Source organism: Otolemur garnettii, unplaced genomic scaffold (assembly GCF_000181295.1).
Source record: "Otolemur garnettii isolate 467f Iridium unplaced genomic scaffold, OtoGar3 scaffold00006, whole genome shotgun sequence".
Lineage (NCBI taxonomy): Eukaryota > Metazoa > Chordata > Mammalia > Primates > Galagidae > Otolemur > Otolemur garnettii.
The window spans coordinates 20407228-20420384 of NW_003852401.1; the positions used below are offsets into that span (position 1 = coordinate 20407228).

Genomic DNA, 13157 nt, shown 5'->3' on the forward strand with positions numbered 1-13157 from the left:
CCGTCATTGTTGTTTGGCGGGTCCAGGCTGGGGATTCGAACCCGCCACCTTAGGTGTACGTGGCTGGCGCCTTAGCCGGTTGTGCTATAGGCGCCAAGCCGAGATCCCTTCTCTTAAAATAAATAAATAGTAGATTGTAATAGAGCTGGAGAAATTCCTATTGTCTAGTGATGTATTCCTTAATAAATCACAGTGTAGCTTGTTACTCACATGTGCGTGGTGATGCTGGTGTTAACAAACCTACTGCCTTGGTAGTTTTATAAAAGTAGAGCATACACAGCTATGTACAGTGCAGAATACTTGATAATGATGACAAGTGATTATTAATGGCTTATGTATTTACTATACTATTTGTTCTTAGATACAGAGTGGCCATAAAGTTCGCCTGCAATTTAAATGGTTACAAAAATTGCACATCAACTTCATTGCCACACTGTACAATATATATAAAATATTATACATGTATATATGTTTTTTAAAGCTTAAAAACTGTTAAAAGTTAAAAATTTTAAAAAAGGTACAGTAAGCTAAGAGTAATCTATTTATTTATTTATTTTTTGAGACAGAGTCTCACTATGTCACCCTTAGCTGAGTGCCGTGGCATTAGAGCTCACAGCAACCTCAAACTCTAGGGCTCTAGTGATTCTCTTGATTCAGCCTCCTGAGTAACTGGGACTACAGGCACCCGCCACAACGCCCGGCTAAGACTTTCTACTTTTCACACTCCTTATTAATTTATTCTCCATGATCATTAGAAAACATCTTTTAAAAATATGCAGTTTCAGTCCAGACCTGGTGGCTCACACCTATAATCCTAGCACTTTAGGATAGGCCAAGGTGAGGAGGATCACCTGAGTTTAGGAGTTTAGGACCAGTTTAAGCAAGAGAGAGACTCTGTCTCTAATAAAAATAGAAAAAAATTAGCTGGGCGTGGTAGTGTAATCCCAGCTATTCAGGAGACCGAGGCAGGAAGATCTCTTGAGCCCAGAAATTTGAGGTTGCAGTGAGCCATGATGATGGGCCTACATTCTGGCTTGGGCCAACAGACCAAGCCCCTGTCTTGAAAAATAAAATAAAATTTAAAATATGCAGATTCAGTATATTCAAAGTCTCAGGGTCTCATACTTTTATTTTCAAACAAAACAGTTCTTTCATATTTATTCTTTCTATAAGAAACAGAGCAGTTCATAGACTATCTTCAGGGGCCAGTATTGACTGGAGCGATTCCTCACAGGCTTGGGAAGTCGTATCTGTTCTGGGTGTGTGCAAGGGGATTCCTTTTCCTGAGAGGTAGGAAAGCAGGAAGGAGTACACCAGTCTCATGAGTAGACTGCTTTGCTCAAAGGAAATTCATTAGTAGGTAGACCATAGAACTTGGGAAACTCCCAGGAGGAATGTTGTTCTGTTTATCAATATGCTGATCTACTGGTTTATTCTTGATGATGGGTGGGCAACTCATGCTGGGGTGATGCCGGCTGTGGATGCTGAAAGTACAGGTTGAGTATCCCTAATCTGAAAATACAAAACTTTTTGAGCACCAATATGACTGTCAAAGGAAAAGTTCATTGGATTATTTTCAATTTAGGGGTGCTCAACTGGTAAGTATAATGCAGATATTTCAAAATCTGAAAAATATCTGAAATTGGAAACACTTCTAGTCCCAAGCTTTTTGGATAAAGGGTCTGGAATGGTGGAACAAAGTGACCTGACATAGAGACTTTGGACTCCCTCAGCTTCTTCCTACTTATGAGATACTATTTGACCATGCCTAGTTCTAATCCCCAGTTTGCAGCCTAAAACCCAAATCTCAAAAGGTCCTTTACAGAATCTCGTAAAATTCTGTGTCTTATATGTTTATGAACATATATGTTTAATATGTTTACATATTTACAGAAGAAACAGTTATTTGGTGTTGAGGGTAAAGTTCCTGAAAAATATCAATGGATCGTTAGCTCTAGACATATTTTGTATAAAGGGATAAGGAATATGATGGTGTGTTTACCTGTTGCAAGTAGATCTTAGGTTCTCAGAGTAGAAATCTCACCCCCAGACACCTGGGTGAATCTTCTAGCGATGCCTCTTACCTATCAGCCCTAATCAGGCTCCCAGGTGTGTAAGGAGCTACAGCTCAGATACACTGGCTTAGTGTGTTGAAAAGCTTTATTTTTAATAATAGTAAAGCAGTCTTTATTGCTCGTGGCTTCTAGATCCTCATTTGATATACCTAAAAGCTGAAATATGTATTCATTTTGGGGGGTAAAACAACAAGCTGATGCTAATCTTCAGCTGTACCAATTTTCCTAAACAGGTTATGTGGCTCATGAATTTATTTTGGACACAAGACCCTTCAAAAAGTCTGCAAATATAGAGGCTGTGGATGTGGCCAAGAGGCTCCAGGATTATGGTAAGTGGCCTTGTAGTGAGTGACTTTTGCCATTCAGGCAGTGGCTGTGGGCCACTTTGTTAAAGCACAAAAGTGCAGGCACCACAGTAAACTGATCTATGGGGTAAATGAGGAGTCTAGGTTTCTTGGCAACCTTCAAAATATGTGTAATAGAGAAAATAGGCAGTGCTGTGAAGGCAGTAGATGATCTAATACAATGTGGGGGGTAGTGGAATGAGGGAGTGGGGAGTGCGGAGGGGGATGAGGAGTCATGGTGTATGGCATATTGCTTGGGAGCAGGGCACAATTATAAAAGGTACATAATCTAACCAATACAATCAGTGTAACTTAACTCTTTGTACCCTCAGTGAATCTCAAATGGTTAAAAAAAAAAAAAGACTGCACTAGTCCTGCCCTTTGAAAGATATTAAAATACACATCTTGAATCAATCAGTAGCCAAGAAAAGACATCTTGATGTTAAAAATTTTAAATTAAAAACAAAAAGATTTCTGTTCTTTGCCTGTGTTTCTGGTAAATTCTTACTCCTGTCCCACTCCTGGTAATCAGAGAGGTCTATGAAAAGGTAAGCTGGTGTAATGCGGAATGGAGTGGAGTGAGTAACCTACCAAAGGGTTTGAGATGAACAGCATTGGAATTTTACACCCGCCTTGGTCAGGGCATATCTGTTTTAGCTACTGCTAGGAAAGAATAAATGGGTGTGTGTTGTTTACACACACATACAGGGCAACTTTCTCTGAAGCATTTTCAAATATGAGTCCTTTGTGTATTAGTGGGTGTTCTTTTATTTATTTTTTTTGAGACAAAGTCTCACTATGTTGCCCTCAGTAGAGTGCTGTGCCATCACAGCTCACAGCAACTCAAATTCTTGGGCTTAAGTGATTCTCTTGCCTCAGCCTCCCAAGTAGCCGGGACTACAGGCACGCGCCAAAATGCCTAGCTAATTTTTGGTTGCGGTTGTCATTGTTGTTTAGAGGGCCCAGGCTGGGCTTGAACCCACCAGCCTCTGTGTATATGTCCGACACCCTACCCACTGAGCTATGGGCACCGCCTGGGTGTTCTTTTAGTAAAACTCTTATTAAAATACATTCTCCTAGTGAAATTATTGATAATATCAGAGACGCTTCAACTCTCAGGAAGGCTAGTTGGGGAGAATGTTGTCTTCTGATGGGTGTGGAGTCCTATCTGAATTTTAACAGCTTATTATCAGAAGGAAAGAGAAAAAAATTTGCCTTTTTGTTTTTTTAGAGACAGAGTGTCACTTTGTCACCCTTGGTAGGGGCTTAGGCAATTCCCTTGCCTCAACCTCCCAAGTACCTGGGACTACAGGCACCCACCACAACACCCAGCTATTTTTTTTTTTTTTTTTTTGCAGTTTTTGTTCAGGGCGGTGCCCTACTCCTTTGAGCCACAGGCCCCACCCTGAACAGCTATTTTTTTGTTGCAGTTTGGCCCGGGGCTGGGTTTGAACCCACCACCCTTGGTATATGGTGCCGGTGCCCTACTCACTGAGCCACAGGTGCGACCTAGTTTACTTTTCATTATTATTATTATTATTGCAATCAGCTCATGGCCCCACTGATGAGCTTCCTTCCACCCTATAATTTTACTTTAATAGTTTTTCTGCATCATAACAGGAGCCCCACATGTAAAACTTGCTCCTCTTTGAGTAAATGATCTTATGTGGTTAAGCTGATAATAAATGGGAAAGTCAGAGAAAGGTTTCATTAAAAGAAAAAAGTTAGCAATCACCTCCTGAAAAATCTCCTCTTGGCAGCTCTTGTACCCTGAGGGTAGAACTCTTTTCTTCTGAGTGGCTAGTGATTGGGCCTGGCTAATTCGGGATAAAACTTTCACTTCTCAGGTCTCCATCAGGCTTATCTATTGTCCAGACAGGATGGAACAATTACCCTTAGGTGCCTGAGGACTATTCACCTTAGCAGAAGGGGGAGAGAGAGGGAAATAGTCTTTGAGGAAGAGAAACAGTTTTTTTTTTTTTTTTTTTTTTTGAGACGGAGCCTCAAGCTATCCCCCTTGGTAGAGTGCCATGGCATCACAGCTCACAGCAACCTCCAACTCCTGGGCTCAAACGAGTCTCCTGCCTCTGCCTCCCAAGTAGCTGAGACTACAGGCGCCTGCCACAACGCCTGGTCATTTTTTGGTTGCAGCCATCATTGTTGTTTGGCGGGCCCGGGCTGGGGATTCGAACCCGCCACCTTAGGTGTATGTGGCTGGCGCCTTAGCCGCTTGAGCCACAGGCGCCGAACCGAGAAACAGTCTTAATAGGAGAGTGCATCTTATGCGCAGACGCCCTGCAGCAGAAGTGAAGAGTCAGAGGGAGTGAGTCCATGAAAAGAAAAGCAGGCACGCTCCTTGACTTGCCTCTCCTGTGGCTTCTTACAGACATAATCCCGTGGCTATTTACACCCCAGGTGTAGAGACTGCCAACCACTGATGTTTCTTGTCTCACAAGCTCTCAAGTTAAGGACAGCCAAATCCCTTCCCCATGCCCTTATCACCAAGTGTTATATTAGCGAGATGTTATATCACAGGTGTTCCTTATATTTACCGAGTGTTCCGAGCTTAATTCTCGCTTCTTCCCATAAGCTATATGGTCTGCTACACTTCTTGGATGTGTTGTCTACATCACACATCTGACTACAATAGCATTGGCAGGGAAGTTGAGGAGGGATTAGGAGAGAGGTGGTAATTCAGGTTACCACCTAGGACTTCCAAGTCATATTCCACCTTCTGACCTTGATGTTATTTTGATGTTAGAATGATTTCCACTCTTGTCCAAAGCCCAGAATCATCCAAGGACCTGCCACATAGTAGGCCCTCAACATATATGGGTTAACAAATGGACTGAAAAAATAACTGTGTTAAAAAGCAATGAAGATAACAACACAGGTTCTGGGTCTTAACCACACCTACTGAATCTGAAGTTTTAGAGAAGAGCACTAGTAATTTGTATATTTAACAATCACCCCCCCACCCCATGATTCTTAGACAAGTTTAGAGCATATTGCTTTAGGACAGAAGTTCAATTTCCCATTGTTGTATAGTAGGCTATTTCCTGTTTTTCTTCTATAAAGAATGCTGAACGAGCTGCCTGTAGTATCAGCTATTTGGGAGGCTGAGGTGGAAGGACAGCTTGGGCCCAGCAATTCAAGGCTGCAGTGAGCTGTGTTGACATCTATGAGCAGCCCCTGCACTCTGCCCTGGGCAGCCTAGTGCTGAGATGAACCCCCAGATACACATGTACTTGCAAGTGTGTCTGATGGTTTCCTTAGAATAATTTATTTTTATTTATTTTTATTTTCTTGCAGTTTTTGGCCAGGGCTGGGTTTGAACCTGATACCTCTGGTATATGGGGCCAGCACCCTTCTTCTTGAGCCACAGGCGCTGCCCAAACTTAGAATAATTTTTAAGAGGGGATGTGAACTTTTCTTCCAACGAGAGAGGTCAAACTCAGTGAGGCAAGTTCTCCTGTCTCTCTCCACAGGATTTCACGCCCCTACCATGTCCTGGCCTGTGGCAGGGACCCTCATGATTGAGCCCACGGAGTCAGAGGACAAGGCAGAGCTGGACAGATTCTGTGATGCGATGATCAGCATCCGGCAGGAAATTGCTGACATCGAGGAGGGCCGCATCGACCCCAGGGTCAACCCACTGAAGGTACACAGAAACGTCCCTTTGAGTTGAAAATGGCATCTGAACATTGTGCCAGTAACCCCTGAATTCTCTTCCAAGGATGATATTCTTGCCAAGAATGAGAACATTCTTCTGAGCAGATGCAATGAAACAGCAGTTACTCAAGTATTATGTAGTTATGGAACCATCACCTCACATGCCGCCCCCTGATTGCCATAGGAGGGAGTGGAGGCTGAAGGACTGTCCAGTTGGAGAGTTCTTAACATTCTTTGTCTCTGATGCACAGTAGTGAGATGATAGCATAAATAAAATTTATGTATTTGCCTTACAGCCTCATTACAAATATAAGTTCCTGTACTGGAGCAGCTACTTCTGAGAACTAGATTGGTGTTGGGCCTAGGTTTTTTGCAATGTTTCTGGCCCATGTTGGAGAAGAGTTTGATAAGCATTTTCCCACTTCTTTTGAAACATTCTGGTTTCAGGTCTGTCAGAGTCTTAAGTGTCTTGTTAGTTTTAGACATTAATCTGAGAATCATGAATGGAGAATACCGTGAAGGCTGTGGTTTTGTCTTTACGGCTGCAGACCAGAGGACAAGTCCGAGATGTGGGTGGAGGCTGAGGTGGGTTCTGGAACTGCCTAGCTGAATGAAGTTAACATGCAGGGCCATGGCTAGAAGACAGGTACCTTGCTAGATGTGAGTTTCCCAGCACAATGGAGGAATGCTGTGTCATTATTTTTACTGTCGTTTATTTTTCTTTTCTCTCTGGAGACTTCTGATTCTTTCAGGAGTTTGGCTGTCCTTAAAAATGGCAATAGTCATTTCGAAGAACATAATACAAATAAATGGTAAACACTAAATTCAGGATAGTGGTTATCCTGGTTATCACTGGGGAGGGGATATACTGTCAGTTCCAACTATGTTGGTAAATGTTTTTTTATTTTAAAAGATGAGGCAAATATGACAAAATGCTAAGTTAACTTTATTGGGTGGATGTACTCCTTACTGTAACTTTCTGATATTTGAAATGTTTCATGATGTCCAATTTCCTACTCCCCAAACTGAGACGAGATGACAGCTTCCTTTCCCTGAACCTCCATAAGAAGCTCGATGATCGAGATGAATGTGGAAGACCTGTCGTTCTGACCTCTCTTCCCTCTGTGTCTTTCTCTCAGATGTCTCCACACTCCCTGACATGTGTCACATCCTCCCACTGGGACCGGCCTTATTCCAGAGAGGTGGCAGCATTCCCACTTGTAAGTTCTCCTCAGAAGCTGAAAGTGCCAATATGGATGGTGGTCACATGTGCAGGCCATCTCCTTCTCTGAGGTGTACACACTCTTAGTCTCCCCATTATAGAAGCTGTATGTGGGACACCTTATAAAATGGGGTTCATGAGAGGACTGGAGAGCAAAGGAATTGGCTTGTAGGGGAGAGGTCAGTGTCAGTGTATTGGCCTTTGGTCTGGGAGCCCAGAGGGAGCACAGTGTTTCCTACTGCTGTGAATAGAGAGATGGAGCCAAATGGAATCTTCTTTTCCTTTCTGATTCTCATTGGAGAAGGTGCTCTGCAGTTTGAGTGGGGTGTGGGGAAGTCTCAAAATGTACCCATTATGCTCTATGCTGGTTATTAACATGTGCAATAATAGTATACAAACATGTTGAGAATGGTAATTACCAAATTCAAGATAATGGTTATTACCAGCGAGAAGGACAAGCAGTAACACACACACATATTTATTTTTATTTTTTTGAGATAAGATCTCATTCTGTCACCCTGGGTAGAATGCAGTGGCATCATCATTGCACCCTGCAGTGTCAAACTCCTGGGCTTAGGCAATCCTCCTGCCCCAGCCTCTCAAGTAGCCTAAAAAAACTTCTATTTTTTGTAGAGATGGGGGCTCTTACTCAGGCTGGTTTCCAACTCTGAAGCCTCAAGGGATCCTCTTACCTTGGCCTTCTAAAGTGCTAGGATTACAGGCATGAGCCACAGTGCCCATTTTTATTTAGACAGTAACACATGGTTGGCTTTTAGTTTCTCAGAGTACTTGTTGGACTGGCAGTGTCTTAGTCTGTGTGAGTATCTTCACCATTCCCTTTACCCCAAGAGAAACCTCTCAAAATAACATTTCTATCTTTTGTTGTTTGCAGCCCTTTGTGAAACCAGAGAACAAATTCTGGCCAACCATTGCCCGGATTGATGACATATATGGAGATCAGCATCTGGTTTGTACCTGTCCACCCATGGAAGTGTATGAGTCCCCATTTTCTGAACAGAAGAGAGCCTCTTCTTAGTCCTCTCTCCCCAAATTCAAAGGACTGATTTGATATCTTTCCTTGGAGCATTTGATAAGCAAGCAATATTTCATCTCCCACCCTGGGCTCAAGTAGGGGTTTTATATATTATGTATATCTTTGAATCTCTGTCAAGGTGAATGTAAATACCGCTGGCATAGCACGTGGAGGCTTCTTATTGGGACAGTGATTTGAGTCAGTCTTCTGCTTCCACGCGTACCACTTGCCTTCATTTGGAGCCATTTAGTATTTTGCGTAGAAATTTTTAGGAACTCTGACTTTCAATGTGGCAAGTTTGCAGACATTATAGAGGCTATCCTAGAGACTCAATAGACACATTTTTGTTCCAAATAAGTCCTGTGGAGTATGCCGTCTATGGGGAATCCCTGGGCAAATGTTTACATTTTGTATACATTAAAGGACTCTTTTCTGCCAACTAACTTGCCTAATCTGTAATAGCATATTTGAGTGTTTTCCTCTTTTTCTGTATTTGGGTGTTTTTTACCTGCATTTATTAGTATTCTAATAAATACATTTCAATTTGAAGAATGTCCTCCTCTTTCAATTTGAAGAATGTTCAGGACGGAAGGGTCCGTTTCAGTTTTACCACCATCATACTCTAGATTCAGAGGGTACTCGAGGAGAACACCCAAACCAATAGCTATTGTTACATGGTCAGATTGGGCTTAGACTGGCTAAAGAAACAGCTTGTGTATCTTAGATAGCAGTGAAGGCCACTTCGGCCCTTTTTGTGAGAACGGGTTTAGACTGCATGTAACTGGACCCCAACTGTGGAAATGCAATCAGAGTGCAGTTCATCTTTTCTCCTTAAGTCCAGGGACAGTAAGCCAAGGAATGCTGCTCCTTTAGTCTTCCTGCTCTTCCTTCTTTTGCACAGAGTTATCATCCTCATGGCCTCAGGATGGCTGTGGCATATTCAGGCATCACATACCCACTTTAGATAGGAAAAAGAGTAAGAACAAAAGGCAGATTCCATCCAAGTCTGCTTTTGAAATGCTTTCCAAGAGGTTCTAACCAGTCACCTCTGCTTACTTGTAGGTGGCCAGAATGGGTTCAAATTGCCACTCCTCACTACAAAGGAGTATGGGGAAGCTTTATCTCTGGGTGTGCTACTGCCTCAAATAAAATTTTATGTTAACTTTATTCTTTGTATTATAATAGATATGCTTTATATATTTATTGAGACAGAATCTCAAGCTGTTGTTCTTGGTAGAGTGCTATGGCATTCACAGCTCACAGCTCACAGCAACCTCAAACTCTTGGGCTTAGGTGATTCTCTTGCCTCAGCCTCCCGAGTAGCTGGGACTCCAGGCGCCCGCCACAACGCCCGGCTATTTTTTTGTTGCAGTTTGGCCGGGGCCAGGTTTGATCCCACCACCCTCGGTATATGGGGCCAGCACCCTATCCACTGAGCCACGGGCGCCACCCCAAATTTTTAGTTTTTTAATGTAACTGCATGGAAAGAAGTAGCTCTCTGGGTGCTATAAGAGGGCTAAGGTTTTCAGAACTGACACGAGAAATTTTAATATGCTTTGTATCTGTTTTTTGTGTTATTGCATTTTCTTTAACCTCACTAGTAAAGTATTTGTACAGTTCTGGGTATGATATTTTTATTATAATTTCCTACAGAAGAGCTTCTGAAGAATATTATAAAAACACAAAACAAAACAAACAAAAACCTGGTAAGAATCATAAGCTTTAAGTGCTTTAAATAGCAGCCAAAATCATAAATCAGAAAATAGGGTAGAATCCATCCTCACCAGGAGTGAAGTTAGTCATCCCTAAAAAATGCAGACTTCCCCCCACTCCAATTGGTACTGCCAGTGGGAACTTGATCTAGCTGCAACAGGACCAAGTAGCCAAATAGAATTAAACACAGAAAGATTTTTTAAAAGTCTGGCATAAAAAATAGATTAAGAAAAACAAAACAAAGACTGGAAAAGAAAAGATAACTTGTGTTCGAGACTTCTCATGCAATGTAACTACACAGGAAGATTAATGTTCCCTGAAATAGAAAATCTAGGTATTTTTATTGGTTAAAAGCAGCAGCTTCAAATGCATTCCAAAAGACAGGAAAATACTATCTGTGGAAGGAGACAGTTGGGGCAGGCTGTTAAATAAACTTGCAAATACCAAAGGAATGAGTGTGGTATGTGGTGTCAGCCGCATTGGATGGTAGGAATGGAGGGTTAGCTACCAAAACTACTTCTGTATTTTGTCAAAAAGACAGGCGTTTAGCCTGGGACAGTGTCTGCTATTCAGAGAAGTGCTGTCAATCTGAATACTAATGCTACCAAGTATGAGGTGATTCTGTGAGGAGAGGCTGAACAAAGGTGCCATAGTCTAGCAGGCTCAATATAGTCTTTAAACAATTTTGGTATTTCCTAGAAATTAGTTGCATTTAAGAATAAAGCCCATGGTTTTTACAGTATGAAGATGAGAAGAATCTCAAAGAAATAAGCATCATGTAACTATCATTGTCAGGTATTTTTAGATGAACTTTATTTAGTCAGGCTGCACATTAGTTACCTTTGAGTTTACATTCTAACTCCACCAATAGTTAGCAGTGACATGACAACTATCTCAAACTGTTTGTCTGTAAAATGCAGATAATGCCATTTACTTTATAAGGTATTAGTAAGTGAAATAATGTATGAAAAATACTGACAGTATTCACTCTTTTTTGGATGATATAGACTGAATAGATGTGAGAACTATTCCCATCCCTGCTATGAAGATATGAGCATTCTAGTGAAATACTCCTCCTCTTCCACTCATTTAACAAAAACAAACAAAACCCAAAACAGGTTCTAAGGAAAGAAAATGAAGGCTGGGCATGGTGGCTCATGCCTATAATCCTAGCACTCTAGGAGGCTGAGGTAGGTGGATTGCTTGAGCTCACAAGTTCGAGACTGACCTGAGCAAAAAGCGAGACCCCTGTCTCTACTAAAAATAGAAAAACTGAGGCAAGAGGATCTCTTGAGCCCAATGGCGGTCGCTGCGAGCTATGAGGACATGGTACTCTACCCAGGGTGACAGTTTGAGGCACTGTTGAAAGAAAGAAAGGAAGGGAAAGCTGGGGGAGAGGGGAGGAAGGGAGGAGGAGAGAGGAAGGAAGGGAAGGAAGGAAGGGAAGGAAGGGAGGGAAGGGAGGGAAGGGAAGGGAGGGAAGGGAAGGAAGGAAGGAAATAAATGAAACCTCTAGGTAGCATAAATTAAGTGGGAACACAGAATTTGAACCCGTGTGCCCTGTGGAGGTACCTGGACTGGATATGTGATTGGGGGAGGGGGGTTCAATGATGTTGGGGAATGGATGGTTGGATGATAGGAACTGAGGCAGCAGTTGTAACAGACAGTAAGGAGCAGAAATGGGGCACATGAAGAATTGGAAAGAAAAAGACCCCTGCTCCAAAATAAGGACTGAAAAACGAGTATCTTCTAGGGTTGGTTGCATGCAAATACAAAAGCCAGTTTACACTATCTGCATAGTGAAGGAGTACAATTCAATAAATATATCATTTGGTTCAGTTTCAGAAAGCCATATAGAACCTCAGCAAAAACAATCAAAATTTTATCCAAAGGAAGCAATTATGTTCACAACCAAGCCATAAATAAAACCCTCTAAGAAGAAAACTATAGAAGACAAGCTCACAGATATTAATTTATAAAACACAATGAAATTCACTGCTAAGCACCAACAAACTGCAGAATTCTTAAGAATCAGAAAATGAGGGCCACCGTCCCTATATACTGAAGGTGGTGGGGTCGAACCCGGTCCCGGCCAAACTGCAACAAAAAATAGCCGGGCGCTGTGATAGGCACCTGTAGTCTCAGCTACTCAGGAGGCAAGAAAATCGCCTAAGCCCAGGAGTTGGAGTTTGCTCAGTACAGTTACCACAGCACTATACTGAGGGCCATAAAGTGAGATTCTTGTCTCTTAAAAAAAAAAAAAAAAAATCAGGAATGAGAGATTAAAGGGACTTCAAAAGTAGTGTGTCTGCATGTTCAGAGATAGTGAAAAGACTAAAATTCATAACAATAGGTTATAAAACAAGAGCAGATAAGCTTGAAAATAAACTTAGAATAAAATAGTCCTTGAAGTAAAATAATTTACTTTTATTATTTTTTTTACAAAGGGAAATTTTATTTAAGAACAAAGGGAAAGTTTAGAGCATAATTATGGGCTATATGATTTAGAATAGCCGAAGAATTAGAAATGTGTCCCTCTCATGAAGGAGAGAAGGTGTGAGAGACCAAAATAACTTATTTTAATGGATTAACCAGGCCGGGCAAGGTGGCTTATGCCTGTAAGCCTTGGGAGGCCAAGGCATGTGGATTGCCTCAGCTCACAGGTTCCAGACCAGCAGAGCAAGAGCAAGACCATGTTTCTAAAAATAGCTGGGTGTTGTGGCAGGCGCCTGTAGCCCCCAGATGTTTGGGAGGGAGGCAAGAGAAATCATTTGAGACCAAGAGTTTGAGGTTGCTGTGAGCTGTGATGCAACAGAACTCTACTGAGGGTGACAAAGTAAGACTCTGTCTTAAAAAAAAAAAAAGGCAGTTTCTTTTAGTTTAATAAATCTGGCTCGGCACCTGTGGCTCAAGCGGCTAAGGCTCCAGCCACATACACCTAAGGTGGTGGGTTCAAATCCCCAGCCCGGGCCCGCCAAACAACGATGGCTGCAACCAAAAAATGGCCGGGTGTTGTGGCGGGTGCCAGTAGTCCCAGCTACTTGGGAGGCTGAGGCAGGAGACTCGCTTGAGCCCAGGAGTTGGAGGTTGCTGTGAGC

At 42.2% G+C, this 13157-nt stretch overlaps 1 protein-coding gene across 2 annotated transcripts in view; it reads left to right on the forward strand.

Annotated features, from left to right (window-relative positions):
- GLDC (glycine decarboxylase) overlaps positions 1–8898 on the forward strand; it is a 118050-nt gene extending 109152 nt beyond the window's left edge. Inside the window, exons 21-24 of one of the 2 annotated variants that reach the window (XR_002771083.1) lie at positions 2309–2404; positions 5908–6080; positions 7231–7311; positions 8206–8895. Coding sequence is in view for 1 of the 2 variants with exons in the window: in XM_003782888.2 (XP_003782936.1) it covers positions 2309–2404; positions 5908–6080; positions 7231–7311; positions 8206–8349 (494 nt within the window). In the remaining variant the exon portion in view is untranslated. Of the gene's footprint in view, positions 1–2308; positions 2405–5907; positions 6081–7230; positions 7312–8205 lie in introns of both variants that reach the window. The other variant, XM_003782888.2, reaches the window with a different exon arrangement.
- The last annotated feature ends 4259 nt before the right edge of the window (positions 8899–13157 follow it).